The sequence below is a fragment of the Perognathus longimembris genome, chromosome 2 (assembly GCF_023159225.1).
Source record: "Perognathus longimembris pacificus isolate PPM17 chromosome 2, ASM2315922v1, whole genome shotgun sequence".
Classification (NCBI taxonomy): domain Eukaryota; kingdom Metazoa; phylum Chordata; class Mammalia; order Rodentia; family Heteromyidae; genus Perognathus; species Perognathus longimembris.
The window spans coordinates 108,793,416-108,811,850 of record NC_063162.1 but is presented as its reverse complement, the minus strand read 5'-3'; the positions used below and the strand labels follow the sequence as shown (position 1 = coordinate 108,811,850).

Here is an 18,435-nt window from a genome sequence, read left to right as displayed (position 1 = left end):
TAGTAACTTGATTGAGATATTCCCCTGACAAACCATTCCTAATACTGTGCCTTGTTTTATGGACAAACTAAATCTCTTTCCACTTAGCTGTGTCAATATAAGGAAATATTTGAGGCAACTCATACAGCCCATAGGAAGGGTATGCGCTTGGAATGCGTATAATAACTGAAGAATCTGGAAACCTGTCACAGCAAAGCACAATGTTCCAAGGAGATTGAATCATCTGTTTTGTCCTTTAAAATAAAAATTAGTTCTTGAAATAATGTTTCTCTGTATAGACTGGGTTAGTGCCACTCACTAACTTCTTTAATATTAATATTTCCATGACTCTAGTTCAGTTAGATACAGCAACCTAACCATTTCCCTCCCGTATTTTAGGTACTCTTTTAGCAATTGTGTGGAGTGATCCCAGGACACATACACACACACACAGACACACACGCTCACCTGCATATTCAACTGCTGTACACACACCATTGATCACACTACCACCGTCCTCACTGGTTTTAAATCACGCTTGGGTATATTTCTACAGGGTATTGGGAAAGGAAAGAAAGAAAGTGGCTATGAGATTTCCTGTTAACTAGTTTCCATTTTCTTTTCTGTCTAAAGAGGAACTAGCTAAAGAGGAACCCACTAACTTAAGAAAGTTACATGCAATAATCTTGGGGGCTGTGATATGGTAGATTTTTATGATACATTGATTCTAAGAAAATGATAGTAGAAATTGTGAGGCTAACATATCTTTCAGATCAGAATAATCATTTTTGTGGTATAATATTACCTAACCACAATGACTGTTTCATTGTGTTAATAAATTCCATCTATATTCAAGGAGAGGGATTATATATTTACTTACACTAGTTGTAATTGATAATGGGATGTCTGCTTATAATTGATTTTATTTCTTGCTTTACACTTGGAGCCAGATTTCTGGTTATCTCAGTTTGAGCCACTAGGATTCATTATGATTTTTTCCATACATTGGAAAATGAGAATAGAGTTAATGATTGTTTCTCCAACTCTCTTGAAAACTGAAGAAGGATTTTTAACTCTTGTAACATTATGTAATAACTGTATTAGAAGATGATGGTTTTCTATTTAAAGCCTACAGAAAGGAACTTCCTGTCTAGTATCAATGATACTTATTTTAATTGTGCACAAACTACTATAGCTGGGTTTGTAAGGTGTGAAGACAGGAATCGATAGGCTGTCTTGTGATAAATGCTGAAGAAATAGGAAGTAGATTATATGAGTAGGGAATGGAGCAAATATAAAGAACATGAGATATATTAAGTGATTGATGGCAGACTGAGCAAGATCCAACAGTAGTCCTACACATTGCCATGAGAAAATGGTCTTCTCTCAATTGGAATCTAGAATAGCAATCTCCAAACTGTTGTACATGAAACCGGAGGGACCCTGTGATATGTGAGGATGTATATTTTAAGGGGCTCTTGCTCTAGTTCCAAAATAGTTCTAATCTGTACTGATTCTTTCTCAAAGGCCTGAAATGCATGTGCTCCTCAGATGTCAGGTAAATGTAACACTAATTTTTCCATTCACGGGGTACTTTGTAGAAATATAAAGGCAAATTTCCCATTCCACCTGAACTTTACTCCATGGCTTTTACTCACTTGGCTGGAAAAATAGATCTTTGTATAATTTCCTCATATTATGGATGAGTTATAATTCCTGAACTCTCTTTAGTACACACACACACACACACACACACACACACACACGTGCAATTCTCAGTGTATGTATATGTGCACTTTCTTCATAGAGATCACAGAAATTCTTTAAAAGCGATTTAAGTATATGAAAACTATTCAAGGCAGTATGATAAATAAAAATATTGTTCAAACTACAATACAAAAAATACAGTTAAGTAAGAAATAAAGAGTAGACATTCATAGAGAAAAGAAAGCAATGTAAAGAGGTACGTGAATAGTATTAATCAAGTAGAATGACCATTAAGCGAAAGAAACTAAGTGTAGCAGAAAATCATGGAGGAATATAATAAAATATTACTAGAATGACCATTAAGCGAAAGAAACTAAGTGTAGCAGAAAATCATGGAGGAATATAATAAAATATTACAGGTAGTCAGGTATATGAACATGTTATATAATCAATCTGAAGATAGAAATAATACTTTTAGTTGAAATTCAATGTTTGGCATTTGCACTCCTGGCACATATCAATTTGGTGGACTCTATGGAGGAGTTGTGTCGTGTTATAAGTAAATGGTGACAGTAAGAGCCTTGAACTATCTCAGCAATAAGAGAACACGAAGAGGGGAGTTAGCTCTTTTCTTCAGAGTTGAACAGACCTTATAAATCAATCACTTTTCTAGATACTTTTCCTAGAGACAGACAAAACAAAAGAGACCAAGTGCTATGATAAGATGAAATTTCTGATCTTTATCTTACCACACATTAGTAAAGAAAAGGCTGAAAATGTTTTGTCATTGGTTATTCACACTTTCAAAGTTTGAATATTGCTCTCTGTTTTGTGACGGATAGCAAGTTTGTTGCTGTCATCCAGCTTCCAAACATCTGTCTTACAGTTGGTGTCATTAGTAGTGAAGGATGCATGCTACTTAATATCTGCAAATATGTATTGTCTTCTTAGTCTTCCTTTATACTATATTACTCATACAGATATATGTACCCATGTGTCAGGAGCCCACAACCATTCCAGCTACATAAATTTTGACAGAGTTCTAAGTATATGGATTTTTAAGGCATTGCAAACATATAAAAATATTGAGTCATTCGGAGTGCACAAATGAAGTACTTATTTTATTAGTTTATCTATGTAAAAAGTTCATACTGTTATTAAGTTTGTTCTGTATTAATTCACTATTCTCTATAGAGAAGCAATATTGGTTGAGTCTAAATGGGTTTTCTAAAGTGTACTTTAGTATATCTCTGGCAGTTGCAAAATTCCCTTTTATGTCTTAAGTACCATTTATCTTTTCTCTGAAATAGAGTCTTTTCTACTGTTTAAACTCATTGATTATTTAACATCACTTTAGAACTTCTGGGACTGAATATATCTGTATAATTTTTGTGAGCTCAGAGAACTTAACACTGCTACTTACCTTGCTAATTCATGGTTGGTGTTCTACCACTTCAGGCATGCCCTCAGTTGAGCATTTTGCTGGCAAATTCAAGCAGGAGTATAAGGGACCTTGATCCAGCCATAATCTGAGTAGCTAGTTTTACAGGGGTGAGTCATCAGCACCTTGCACTTGAGTGGGAGCCTTAAAGTATCTGTATATGTTATATGACTCTATGTTATATTAGAAATTAGAACAGGAATTTGAAAGTAATCAACCATAATAATAGTTTACTAAATGGGTGTCTATATATTCTAATGCATATAATATATAAATATATAATCAATATAGAAGTCATATTGGAATAAATATGAAAAAGTGACATTGTAGTTTGGTTTTGGTTTTCAAATCTATATTTCTTGCAAATTTCTAAATGACATGTGAATAGAAGACAACAGAGTCACTTTTGTCTACAGGGCTAGCAAGTGCCACATGACATCTGGAAAACCAACTGTGTAGAGTGTAAATTGTGCCAGTTCCTGAAAGAATTGTTAGGCCCTCAGGTATCTTTGGACCATCCAAGAATACCTTTTTTTTTTGCCATGATTCAGAAAATATAATACTGTTATGGTCCCCATAGAATACAATAATTAGGATACACCTTTTGGCTGCTCACAGATCCTAGGATCCTAGACTCTGAGTACCTCACTCAATTGGAGACCTCTTCAATCTTCTTTTTCTTCGGTTTTCTTCATGAATCCCGAGGCGGTGTCTATTTTCCTGTATAAACTGTTTATATGAACAGTACCACCATTTATGTAAGTCTAAAATCCAAAAGAGTAGATTAATCCTTGACCTGGTACTGTCATTCCACATTTCACATTTGATTCATCTCTAAAAGCTATCAATTTTGTTTTCCACATATATAGCCATAGGGTTCATCACTGTTTCATTTATGTATGATAGCATTATTTTTTCATTGCAAATATTTGAATGGCCTCAGTGGATCTCTCTTTCTCCCCAATATTCTTCTTTCAATTCCTTTTTCATAGTGCAAACTGATGGATGTCTTTGAAATTCCTCTGATACATTCATTCTTAGTGTATGACACACACACCTGAACTACACATGCTATAGTTAATACTTCAGTGATTGTCTTTCCTCCTAGGACACAGATGAAACAAAGCCATTGCTTTTCTCCTGTAGGGCCTCATATGCCACCTCCATTTTGTGCCTGTTCTCTTCCAGCTAGTTCCTTGACCATCTACTTACTTCTGCCCAGAACTTTTTTCTTTCCTACTCACTTAGTTCAGAGTTATTCCTTGTACACCTTTTAACTCAACTATCATTTCTCCATTATTATTCTCAATTAGATCACCCTGACTTGGACAAATACCTTTTTATTCTTTACATATTCATAGCATCAAAAATATCTCCCATGTATTTTTCAGTCTTAATTTTATGTTTATTTCTGAATTTTTTGGTTAATGGTGCTTTATTTAGATGGTGTGCATATGTGTATATATGTTGTACGTGTGTGGGGGTTCCTTAGTGTTTAACATATAGCAAATATAGAAGTTCAGCAAATATTACTGAGTGAATGAATACTACCTTCCTAGAAACTGGTAGGGATTTTGTTTTGTTTTGTTTGTTTTTTTTCTGCTCCATTTCCAGGTATTTCTCCTGTACTTGATTTTCAGATGAAAATAAGGCTAAAAGATTTCCTTCATACTTGCATACTTTTTTTTTTCTCATTTTCAGTTTTGTGTTGCTGGGCTAGAAATGTTTATTTGATTATTCTTTTGATTTTTTTGACCATTTTACCATAAAGATAGACTGCTCTTGTCCTTTGTCACCTCTATGTTTTCCTTTTCTTCCTTTTCCTTCTCATTTTTAAATTTCTAGGTAATTAAGTGTTCAGGGCCATTTTAGAAGTGATCGTGTATAGCTGTTTATATTTAGAGTATTCCAATAGAGTGAACTGTATCCCCTGTCAAATATAAATTCTAAAATTCTACATCCCAGTGTGATTAAAAAGCCAGGGGCTAATCTGGTAAAATGGATGGCCCCATAACAAAAAAAAAGTTTTTATTTTCCTCCCTTGCTAATCATGTTATAGGATTTGTTCCCTTATAACAACAACAGAGGTCCCCTCTCCTCTGTCCATCATGTAGGGACAAGGCACAAAGACAGCCATCTGCAAGCAAGGAGAGCCCATACTAGGAATTCAAGTGGCTAAGATCTTGGTCTTAGAATTCTCAGTCTCTAGAATTATGAGGAAATGATTAATTATTCTTGTTTAAACTAATACATCTGTGATATTTTTGTTACAGTAGCACAAGCAGACCTATATGCAATTTTTTAAACCTTTCTCTTAGTACAAACAAATGTTAATTTTATTTAAAGGGAATACTACAGATAACTTTAAAAATGCAATGTGGTGGATGTCTGGTGTCCGTGGTTTGCCTCAATAAGCTTAGATACTTAGGAGTTTGAGATCTGAGGGCTGTAGTTTGAAGTCCATCCATGCAGGAAAAGCCCATGAGACTCTCATCCCCAATTAACCACAGCTTGCTGGAAGTGGAGTTGTGGTTCAAGTTGTAGAGTGTTAGCTTGAGCAAAAAGCCCAGGGACAGCACTCAGGCAGGTAGTTCAAATTATAGTACTGGCATACACACACACACACACACACACACACACACACACACACACACACACGGTGTGTTGTATGCAGAGAAAATAATTACAACAAATTACTTTTACTTCTTAAAGAAAATTGATTATTTCATTGAGTTTTATTAATCAGCCCAAGGCAAGAATATTCAGAAAAATAGAGTTACATTGTATTCTGAGCCAGGAAATAATAATGATATTAATACCCTTCTCAAGGGTCTTTATGTATTTCCCAAGTCATCTTCTAAGAAATAAGGCTATAGAATGAAGACCTTTCATGAAAGCTTTGTCTCTTAAGCATTCTGTGCCAGAAAAGTCTTGGAAAAAGTCCAGGGGAAAGTTTCAGATATGAATCCTGGTCTCAAGTGAAAAACAAATGTACTTTGGAGGTCTTTACTACTTTCCCATGTCAATTTTAAAACAAGAAGCACTTTACATTTACAGTGAGTCTGATTCTGCCCTTTGTAGTTCAAAGAGCACAAGTGCTGTTGATGGGAGAGTGGCTTTATACACTGTACTCAATCTTCATCATAAAGGACCATCATAAAGCAAATCCTATGTTTCAGTGGCTCTTCAGGTAGCTGAGAAGCAATGGACAGAGCTGAACAACTCCAAGAGATAACCAAGTTTTGTTCACTGACTTGCTAAGTTGTTCTTTACTAATACAAAATGAACAGAAGTACCTTTTCTCTATTGAGGAATCTGAATTTTCTTCTATGAGGTGTTGGGGTTGAGAAAGGACTATACATGTAAAGATTTACTTATCGTCTATATAAAGCTTACAAAGTTCTTGGTGTAGCTCTTTGTTATTTCTATATGCATTTCTACTCTTTAGCTCATCTTAATGTTTCCCCACCAAGGCCAATTTTCATTGTGCAGAAAATTGATATGATGTGTTCATTTATTTTATTATTTATTTTGATATATTGTCTATATAGCCCAAACTGATCTGAACTTCATGATTCTCTTGCTTCAGCTTCTCGAGTTCTAAGATTATAGACATGCACCAACAGTCCTTGTTTAATGAGATGTATTTTTAGTGATTTTGCTCTACTGATCTCTGTCTTTCTGGGGTACAAGATGCTTGCTCTATGAATTAGACATGTTAATGCTCTTTCTCTCATAAGAATCTATTGAAACTAAAAATTCCTCTTAAATGATATTACAGTCAGATCATAGTACATCCAATGCAAAGAATGCTTTGACACATGCTGTATTTGATCATATTCTAACAGAACAGTGAAAATTTCAATAGCAAATGTTATTTTCCTTAAAGTACTTCCAAACAGAAAACGTTGTGTCAATAATCAAAGGAAAACATTCCTTCACTCATAGGCCTCTGAGGATCATATAAATATCTTTGTATGTGCTTCCAAAGCATGGGCCACCACTGAGACAGTTGGCAAAATATTTCACTTGTGAGGAAATCTCCAAAGAGTTCTTGATAATTTCAGTGAGAATGAAGTAGACATGCTTACAAAAATGTTTATGTATATGATTATGCTGTGTTTTAAAAACACATTGCTTAATCCCAACTTGAACAGCTTCAATTGAGATTTGTCATTGCTTCTGTGCTTCTTTAACACTTAGCTTGGCCACTGGTGGCCGTTAAAAGCTTTTCATTATTCATCCCCCTTGTTGAAGGATTAAATACAAGAAATGCCTTTCCCAATATTTAATAGGTGTTTCCAAATCCATTATCATGAATCATTTGTGGTCTTTTTGCATGAGGTTTTGATATTTATACAGTAAAGAAGAAGAATCTATTTGCTGCAGTTAGGAATAATTAATCTTGTTAAAATATTAAGCATGTGAGCAGCAAAAATCAAGCGTTTATATCATGGTTAAATGACCTATAGACAAATCAGTCACCATACCCTTTCCCTACCAGATAAAATTTATTAAACACCCCCATAGACTCTTTAACAGCTCTTATTTATTGATGAAAATTATTTTGTTACCCTGTTGTACTAATATATCTTTACCCAACATATTATTAAGTCTGTCTACTGCCATCAGAATTATGTCGTTTTTCTTTGTGAGATCATGTCTAGCAGTTGAAGGTACTTTTTACACAAAGAAAAAATATCAGCTGAATAATGCTCATTGTGGTTAAAGTTATGAGGGTATATTTCCAATGTATTAAAGCACAATGAAAAAGTAAATCTGTGAAGTTACTCAAAAACTCATGATTCTTATTAAAATAATCAATAAAACTAGTAACTCCATTTAGTTTTATTTTTAATGTTGTTGTTTGATGGTATTGGGGTTTGTACTCAGGGTCCAACACATACAGGGCAAACACTCTACTACTTAAACCAGGCCTCCAGGCCTATTCTTTGCTGGTTATTTTAGAAACAGGATTTGCCAATTTTTCTGGTTGAACTAGTCTTCATATCAGATCCTTTTGCTTTCAGCCTACCAAGTAGCTAAAGGTTACAGATATGAGCCACTGGCACTTGGCTTAGCAAAAAAGCCATCCTCAAACCATAGTAATGGGGAATCAAACTTTTCTTCTTTTAATAGTAAACTAACTAATTGATGTACTTTTAGAGATGTTCAGTTTTATATTTAATCTCATAATAGTGTTTAAAAATTTAGGGGTGATACTGGAGTTGCAGGTCTAATACTTGCTAAACAAACACTGTACCATTTGTGATACACATTCACTCGTTTTTGCTTTAGTTATTTCTTTGATAGGATCTTGTTCTTTTTCTGGGCCAGGGTTGGATTATGTATATCAAAATGTTTGGCTGATTCTTTCAGAGAAATTCTTGCTAACATTTTGCCTGGGCTGTCCTAAAACTGTGATTCTATTATCTCCATCTCCCAAGAATTTGGGCTTAGTTCTCTTTCACCATGGTTTTTATAATAAAATGTGTACCATACTAGTACAAGCTTGATCTGTTTCACAGTTGTCACCATTCAAAGACATTAACATTTAACTCCAGTTATCACAAATATAGTAACTATGGCATTATATTTCACTATGAAATTTATTTTATTTCTTCTCTAAAATCAAGAAAGACTTATGTAATCAGTACCAACTTTTTCTTCTTTTCTTTTTACTTTAAAATATATTTTTAATTTAAATTTTTATTGTCAAGGTGATGTATAGCGGGGTTACAGTTACATACACAAACTAATGAGTACATTTCTTGTCAAACTTGTTACCTCCTCCCTCATTTTTCTCCCACTTTTTCTCCTCCCAAATTCCCTACCATCCAGCACCAACTTTTTCTGTACAAGTCATATCTTTTGTTCCAGTAATTTTTGTTGTTGCTGAATCTATATAGACTACAAATACAACCATATATTAATATTTTAGGCATGTCTCAGTCCTTTGTAGGTCAAACTCTAACATCTTTTTAGTCCTTATCTGGAATTTGTTGTAATTTAGGATACTTAGAGCCACTTTTCTATTCTATAAAAGATCTGCATACAGATTTAAACGTGTGTGTGTGTGTGTGTGTGTGTGTGTAATGGGATTTGAACTCAGAGCCACCTGATTGTTAGGCAATAGTTCTATCACTTAAGCCCTGCCTCCATCCCATTTTGCTTTTATTTCCTTTGTTAAGGTCTCACTTTTACCCAGGTCTGGCTTCAGATTGCCTTCCTTCCAAATTAGCCTCCCAAGTAGCTAAGAGATAGTCAAGTGCTTGATCCAAATTGAGACTTTTTTTTTTGGCCAGTCGTGGGCCTTGGACTCAGGGCCTGAGCACTGTCCCTGGCTTCTTCCCGCTCAAGGCTAGCACTCTGCCACTTGAGCCACAGCGCCGCTCCTGGCCGTTTTCTGTATATGTGGTGCTGAGGAATCGAACCTAGGGCCTCGTGTATCCGAGGCAGGCACTCTTGCCACTAGGCTATATCCCCAGCCCCCAAATTGAGACATTTTTTTTAAGTGAACTGAAGCAAATGTATTCAAAGAGAAATTAGTGAAAACTGCGGAACATATTCTAGTGGCTGGCTGGTCATTAATGTAGTCCCTTCTAAAGGAAACTTTATATAATACTTCTAATGTTAGACTGTACTTAGTTTGCCTGAGCAAAATTCATGGTAGTTAATGAAACTAAACAGATGTACACATAATATATATATGAAACAAATAAATTTAAATAAAAATTAAGAACCCATGTTGGATAATTTGCATGGCTAAGTACAGAAAAAATTCAGTGGAATTTCTATTCTCTTAAGGCATATCTAATTCTTTAAAGATAGAACACCAAAAATTAATAGATGAAAGAATGTTATTTGACTCTTAAACTGTTGTAGATGTTTCAAAACTGGAATCTTATCCAAAGACATCTTGAATTAATTTGTTAAATATTAGCAATTTTATTAGAAAGAAAAATATAACTTACCAGTTTAGAAAGTATGTATTATGTAAGATGAAAAATTCTGAGTTAATTGCATTACTGACCTTATTTGTGCTTTTGAGAATAATAGTAGTCATATTAGAAATACACTTTATTCAGCATGTGTATAGTGATATATGGAGAAAAATTAAAGATGTGTTGGGCTGGGAATGTTGCCTAGTGGTAGAGTGCTTGCCTAGCATGCATGAAGCTTTGGGCTTGATTCCTCATCACCTTATATATAGAAAAGGTACTGTGGCTCACATGGTAAAATGCCAGCCTTGAGCAAAAAGAAGGCAGGAACAGTGCTCAGGCCCTGAATTCAAGCCCCAGACTGACCCCCTCCCCCCCCCCAAAAAAGTAAGGATGTGTTAAAGAATAAATTAAAGTGGGTTGAAATTAAAGGTGGATTGGAGTAGAAATAATACTATTATGTTAAATTTCTTATTCCATCTAATTATTACAAAAACTAATAAATGATTGAAAGTCCTGAAAAGAGAAATGCATATGAATTAGAAGAGGCAGATGATAGGTTGAACTATTTTATTTATGTTTCTGCTTCTTTCTACCAATAGCTAACGGCACTGTGAATGACACTCATGTCCCTATGGAAACAACTGAGTGCATTCAAGGTCAAGGAGAAGGTTACAGGGGAACTGTCAATACCATCTGGAATGGCATTCCTTGTCAGCGTTGGGACTCCCAGTATCCACACAAGCATGATATAACTCCTGAAAATTTCAAGTGCAAGTGAGTACATTTAGAGATATGCTACATATGGGGGAAATGAGGTTGTGATTATTCTTCCTGACCTCAGCATTAAATAATTCAATCACTGATTACCACACATATTTCAAACTAGTGCCTTTTCATATTTTTGTGTTACCTCAAGGAAGAGAATTTTCTACTTTTCATACCTACACCTTATTTCAGGTAACATTTTGAATGGGTGTTTAAAAGATCTGTGAACAAACTTATTTTTCACAGCTTATGTTGTCTTTTTTGTTTCTGGACTAAAGAAATGAGAAGTAAAACAATTGCTGAGATGGATCAAAGCAAAGCAAGTAGCCCACAGTACCCACTTGTGCAGATCTTATCGGCCTTTTCCTGGAAGGTTTTCACCACTTGCCTTTTCCTTGGACAGACATAGCCTCAATGGCATGTGTTTCTAAATTTCCAGCTTGTTAGGAGGCATGTGAAATGATTGCATTTGAAATTTATAACACACATGCCATCCATAGTGGCTTTGCTGAAATAGCACCTATAAATAACCTATATTGGCTTTATGTAATTGGCTTTTAATAAAAATAGCCTAACGTTGTAGAGAGCTCTGTGCAGTACTGGCCTGTTTTACTAAAGAGAAGAGGTAGTGAGAGGGATGTGTATGTTTTGGATATTACAGCAACTTATTTGTTCAGATAATAAACATTCACATGCTAAATAGTTTTCATGTTTAGATAATAACTAAACTTTGACTTATCATTCTCATTTCCTTGAAGGAAATGTTGTCAGTCCTATCCTATGTGTTCCACAGCTCAGAACCAAATAACAAAGAGTAAGCAAAGGATTAGAGAAAAGAGTAGTTAGAAAGGACTAAAGAAGATAGGACTGTTATTCTTTTTAAATTTTTCTGTACTGAGGATTGAACTCAGGGCCTTATATTTTTTTAGGCAAGTAGTCTACCACTTGATTCATGTCCCCAGCCTTGTTGTTCACATATAATAATTAGCAATACCTAACTGAGAAATTGTGTATGTAAAAATATATAATTTATTCTATAAGAGAAAGGCAATGAATACAGAGATTTAATTTATCAGCTTTTCTATTGAAATAGAATTATAAAAAGTTTAAAAGTTACATCTTATTGGAACATAAGATTTTTTTTCTGAATTTACTATTTTTACCAAATAACCAAACAGAAATACCCCAATATGGATTATATTATAAATCATTAAAGCATGTCATGAAGTTTTTACGAATATGGATTTACTATTTATTATTGTTTCTTATCAACAGAAACAAAACTTCTACTAAGATAGTATCTCTGGTTCTGCAAACATTATTTGCTCAACACTGAGATACCTTACAAATAACAACTATTGCAACCTTACAAGCAATGATTCTTCCCATGATGATTGTGAATCATCAGCTTATAAATTTGCTTTTCGGGGCTGGGAATATGGCCTAGTGGCAAGAGTGCTTGCCTCGTATACATGAAGCCCTGGGTTCGATTCCTCAGCACCACATATATAGAAAAGTCCAGAAGTGGCACTGTGGTAGAGTGCTAGCCTTGAGCAAAAAAAAGCCAGGGACAGTGCTCAGGCCCTGAGTCCAAGCCCCAGGAGTGGCAAAAAAAAAAAACCACAAAAAACAAAAAACAAATCCTTAAACAAACAACAACAACAAAAAAATAAGTTTGCTTTTCTCACTTCAAGTCATTCATCAAGTGAAATGACAAACTTAAAATAAAAATTTAGGCAGACTTATTTCTTTCTTTGTATTCTGGGCTAAAAATGCTTCTACATGTAAATTCTAAAAGCAGTCTCAAACTAAGACTTTCATCAGCTTTCAACATCTATTTACTTACCTTACATTGACAAGGCAGAGTAATTTAACTGAGCATTTATTTTTTTAAAAAATTGCATAATTATGTGTATGTTATGCAAAATTTGACACACATTTTAGATGAGAATACAAATTTGAAACAGATGTAGATATAGGTTTAAAGGAAATAAAAGTTTTATTCATCTTTTTGAGTTACTATATTTATAAGGAGTCTAAAGGTTTAGATATATTAAATAAACAATTTCTTTTAATGGCTTTAATTATTGTCTCGATTTGTGTCAATACCGGCTTGCAAAAGAAAAAAAAATAGTACTTATTGCTTTTTTTATTCAAGTGCCAACTCCTTCCTTAGAAACGTCTACATTTTATTTGATGTTAATCTTATATTAAGATTAAAAAAAAAACTACTAAAGTCCTCTTAAGTATAGAGAATATCAACACAGACTTTTCTCCTACAAGGAGCAGTGAATTCCTAATTAATGTACTGATAAAGAAGGTATATACACTACACTAATAACTTGTTCTGTGGTTGAGTGTCTTTACTAGAATTAGGCCTGAACTTTACAGAAATATTAACAATAATTTCAGATGAATTTTCTAAACTTAAAGAACTACTTTGTATTCAAAAGAAAGCTATGCAGCAAATTAAATATATAAAGAAAATACAGAATTCCAGGAAGAATTAGCTAATGTGCTTTGGGTAAGGAACATTTGAATAATATGAACTTCTACTTTGTATGAGAGTGGTTAAAGAGATAATAACTTTTGTTCTCCTGTGAGCATTACAAGTAGTAAGATAATAGTTTTGGTCATATTGTGAGAGGTACATGTCATCTCTCTGTTATACATGCCCCATGAAAAATGAAACAAGTAGTAGGCCACTTTTTTTGAAATGGTAGCTGTTGTGAGTCCTATCCTTGAGAAGTAGTAAGAAAAATGTAATGAACGATTCCTCCCTTTCAATGGGCAGGAGTCTCCATGGGGATCCTCTGTTAGTATAGGAAAGGAAAATTGACATCTGGCAGAGTTTCTTTAAGTTATTAGAATTGTCCTAAGCCCCCAAACATAGAACTCTGTTTATAAACATGTGCACACTCCAGGATTCTACAAGTGTCCTAGCACTGACTTCATCAATGTGGTGTATTCATTTACATGAACCTGTTTATTCCTAACAGGGACCTGAGAGAAAATTATTGCCGAAATCCAGATGGGGCTGAGTCACCCTGGTGTTTTACAACTGACCCAAATATCCGAGTTGGCTACTGCTCCCAAATTCCAAAATGTGATGTGTCCAGTGGACCAGGTAATGGCTGACATTTTGCAGTATACAGACGTGTGTGTCAGGGGAAATGCCTAATGGAAGGATCTTCTTTTTTTCCAGCTATAGATCTACTTCGTTGTGCTCCTCCAGCTGGTTAATGAGGAAGATCTTTAAGACTGATTAGATTTTTAAAAAATATCCATTCACTTAACATTTACATATTTTCTTATTTATTTTATTACTTATCTGAGTGCCAGGCACAATTTTAGGTAATTGGCATGTGCCAATAGCCACAAGTAGATCTGACACTGGTGAACTACTATTCAGCAGACAGTGAAGTTTCAATATAGAAATGGCAGTGTGTGATTATCTAAATTTTTGCTAAATACTTGAAGGAAAACTGGTCCCGAGGTAGAGATGGTAGATGTTACTATTTTATATCTTTTTTTTTTTTTTTTGGCCAGTCCTGGGCCTTGGACTCAGGGCCTGAGCACTGTCCCTGGCTTCTTCCCGCTCAAGGCTAGCACTCTGCCACTTGAGCCACAGCGCTGCTTCTGGCCGTTTTCTGTATATGTGGTGCTGGGGAATCGAACCTAGGGACTCGTATATCCGAGGCAGGCACTCTTGCCACTAGGCTATATCCCCAGCTCTATTTTATATCTTATGATCAAGGAATAACTCATTTAAGGAGGTACCATAAGGAGAACTGGAATAGCACTTGCCATGGGCAGATAATGCAAAGAACATTTTAGGCAAAGGAAACCACAGGTGCAGATGAACTGTGATGAGAAAATGCTTGAACATATAATGCTTGAACATAATGTGTAGTCGGTGATTTGGGATACATTACCATCATACAGCAATTACTGGGAAACACAGAGGCCTTGAAGATAATTGTTTCAGGAAACAGTAATGTAGGAGAAAATTCATATCAAAATGTGTTTAAAATGAAAAAATTTAGCCAGGTACTGTGGACTCATACCTATAATCCTAGCAACTCAAGATTTGAGATTTGAGAACTGCAGTTCCAAGTCAGCCTGAGCAGAAAAGTCTACAAGATTTTTATCTAATTAAACATCAAAAGCCAAAAGTTAAGCTAGGATTTCAATGGTAGAGTACTTGCATTCAGGGATAGAGCCCAGGACCAGCACCATTAAAAAAAAAAAAGTAAAGGAGAGAAAAAATATGTTAATGCTTAGTAATGATTTGTTAATGGCTACTAAGTGATGAACTCAGGACATTTGTTAGTGTACACTACAATAAAATTATTCAATTCCACATGAAATTAAAAATTGTGCTAATGATCAGCCCAATGTCATCCTGCATAGCCCTAACTTCAAAGTTCTATTTTATAGATTTCTTCCTCTTAACACTTGCTGTAGTGCATTAGGGGTGATCAACTCTGAAAACACAGTTTTAAAGAGAGGAGGGATGAATCCCTTTTCAGTCAATTGCACTACCCTTGACAGCTTCTAAAGGTCATTTGGAAATAAAGTTGAAACCCATAATTAAGGGACATTTGTTGCCAGCTAAATCTGTTGCATCAATGTCTCATTTATTGGAACAATTGCTGGTAATTTGTGGGAGGTAGGAGGAAATGAACACTTATAATAAGGAAAGCCTTGAAAAATTATAGCAATTAGAGGCAATCAACTCTATCAGATATTAATATATCGTGTACAGAGTTTATAATTAAGAGCATAGTTCTGGCATATGAAGAAATTGACAGAATAAAACACAAACACTGAAGGTAAAACCCACTGCATACAAATATTGATTGTATTAAAGAAAAGCAACACATACTACTAAGTGAAATATGATTTTTAAAAATATGTAATGAATGGGTAAAGTCACTGTCAAAAATTATTATTATTATTTTTTTGGGGGGGGGCCAGTCCTGGGCCTTGGACTCAGGGCCTAAGCACTGTCCCTGGCTTCTTCCCGCTCAAGGCTAGCACTCTGCCACTTGAGCCACAGCGCCGCTTCTGGCCGTTTTCTGTATATGTGGTGCTGGGGAATCGAACCTAGGGCCTCGGGTATACCGAGGCAGGCACTCTTGCCACTAGGCTATATCCCCAGCCCCACACTGTCAAAAATTATAAAAGCAGATTTGTTTCTCATATTCTAGTTGAAAATAAATTCTGAATGAATAAAAGGACAGAATGAGAAAATGGAAATCAGATAGATTTGAGTCCATTAATGCCATCATCTGAATATACAGTGTCAACAGGACCCTAAAGAGCACACACAGAACAATTTCGTATAGTATTATGTGTAGCAGGGGAAGAAGACACATATGCTGAAATATCCGTACCATTGAGAAGTTAAAACTTGGAAAAAATGATTTAAAAAATAATAAAACTCCTCATGAGTTTTATGAATTTTCAGGAATACATATTTTTAAACAACAAAGGTGCAAGCATGAATGGTTTTTATACGACTAGAAATATATAAAGAAATTATTCTTAGTAATAAAGAATGCAGTATGGAATATTTCCATAAAATATAAATTTATGTCCCCATTATAAATTTAAACATTTATGTTAAAGGTGCATATACTTATATATGGGAGTGCATATGTAGTAGTTTAACTTTGAAAAAGAATTAAGAGGAAGAAGCATGGCTCAAACCCACCTTGAGTTAGGCTTCAAGCATGAAGCCCTGAGTTCAAACCCCAAATTACCAAAAACTGAAAAGAAAAGAATCTCACAGGAGCTATAAACCAAAGTCTAATGAAAGTGCTTACTAGTCATGATATCTAGGAAGGAGAAAAGGAATTGCATAAGGCTGGGGATATGGCCTAGTGGCAAGAGTACTTGCTTCATATACATGAGGCCCTGGGTTCGATTCCCCAGCACCACATATACAGAAAATGGCCAGAAGTGGCGCTGTGGCTCAAGTGGCAGAATGCTAGCCTTGAGCAAGAAGAAGCCAGGGACAGTGCTCAGGCCCTGAGTCCAAGCCCCAGGACTGGCCAAAAAAAAAAAAAAAAAAAAAAAAAGGAATTGCATAGGACAAAATAGAAAATTGATAATACAAAAAGAGGAAAATATTTTACTTGGTATTTTCCTTGAATATACAAGCACTGGACTTTACAAGTTTATGCTTTCTGAAAATAATTTGATTGTGCTAATGACTTCCTTTTTTTGCCAAATTTTTGCCAAATTCTACCATGTGTTTTTGTATTTTCACAAAAATCCTTAAAGAGTCCTTATATCACCATTAGAAATGTGATCTATGAAGACAATCACATAACTGAATATTCTTTTTATGTTTCTTTTTAACTATATTATCTGATTTCTGAACAAATTATTAATACAATATTTTTATTAGAAGGTGTGACTCATTATCTGCCATAATCATAAAACATAATATAAAACAAGTGACATGCTATAATTAAACAAATCTTACTGCAGAATAATCATAAACTGATGTACATTTGTAGGTATCATTTGAGAGTAACACCTATAGTGTTGAACAGATAGTTTTAAGTGTTTGGTATTATTTACAATTATGAAAATAGTTTTCTTGTAACATAGTTCACATTTTCAGAATCAAAATTAAACATAGTCCCACACCTATCAATGTTCAAGAGTACCAAGTTTGCTCAATTAAAGAGAGGGGGGACTAGTGAAACCTCATGGTACATGGCAAGGTACACAGCAGTCAGTTTGAAATGACCAAATGAACATTTTGAGCAGGGACAAATTTTTAAATACAAAGGTTTTATATGCCTATCATATAAGTAAGGGGTCAAATGCATCAGCAATGACATCAGTTGTCACACACTGCCTTGGGCTGAGGACAAAACGGGACCTGTGACATACTCCTGTTAAGTACCTTTACTCAATTTCATTCCTAAGTAAACAAAACAGATAAACCAAACTTGGGGAACATTTGCGAACAGCTCTTTGGGGTGACTCAAGATGTCAACATCAGGAGGGAGTAGCATTAAGATAAAAGTAGTATGACTAACACATGAGTTGTATTACAGTCGTTTTGTAACTTTTCTCTGTGATTAGAATTTTCAGAAGAAAATGCTGAAATGCTAAGCAATCTATCCATTATTGAAAAAAAATCCTTACCTCTTGTGTGTGCATAAGGACCATTCATTGAAAAATTTGTTAGGTGTTATTTGTAAGATTTCTATTTGCATAACCACTTCTTTTAGTGAAGTGGAAAATGGTGAGGAAATTAAGATAATTTAATCTGAGATATTTAATTCTACACATTTCCACTTGCTTTGTTTTACACTTTCATATGCCTAATACTGTGTTTTATCTTCTACAATATTCCTTAGACTTATTTCTATACTTATTTATACTTAGATTGTTACCGTGGAAATGGGAAAAATTACATGGGAAATTTATCCAAAACAAGATCTGGACTAACCTGTTCAATGTGGGACAAGAACATGGAAGACTTACACCGGTGTGTACATTTCTTTCTGATGAACCAACGTATTAATAACAACATTAGCATAGATCCAGACACACTCATACAAGGTCATTTCC

The 18,435-nt window shown here is 34.7% G+C and overlaps 1 protein-coding gene across 4 annotated transcripts in view; it reads left to right on the top strand.

The window, feature by feature from the left end:
- Positions 1-18,435, top strand: part of Hgf (hepatocyte growth factor) — a 65,563-nt gene that overhangs the window by 27,213 nt on the left and 19,915 nt on the right. For all 4 annotated transcript variants that reach the window (XM_048339914.1, XM_048339912.1, XM_048339915.1 and 1 more), the window contains 3 exons: positions 10,671-10,845; positions 13,836-13,963; positions 18,250-18,352. In XM_048339914.1, the coding sequence (XP_048195871.1) occupies positions 10,671-10,845; positions 13,836-13,963; positions 18,250-18,352 (406 nt within the window). The remainder of the gene's footprint in view (positions 1-10,670; positions 10,846-13,835; positions 13,964-18,249; positions 18,353-18,435) is intronic.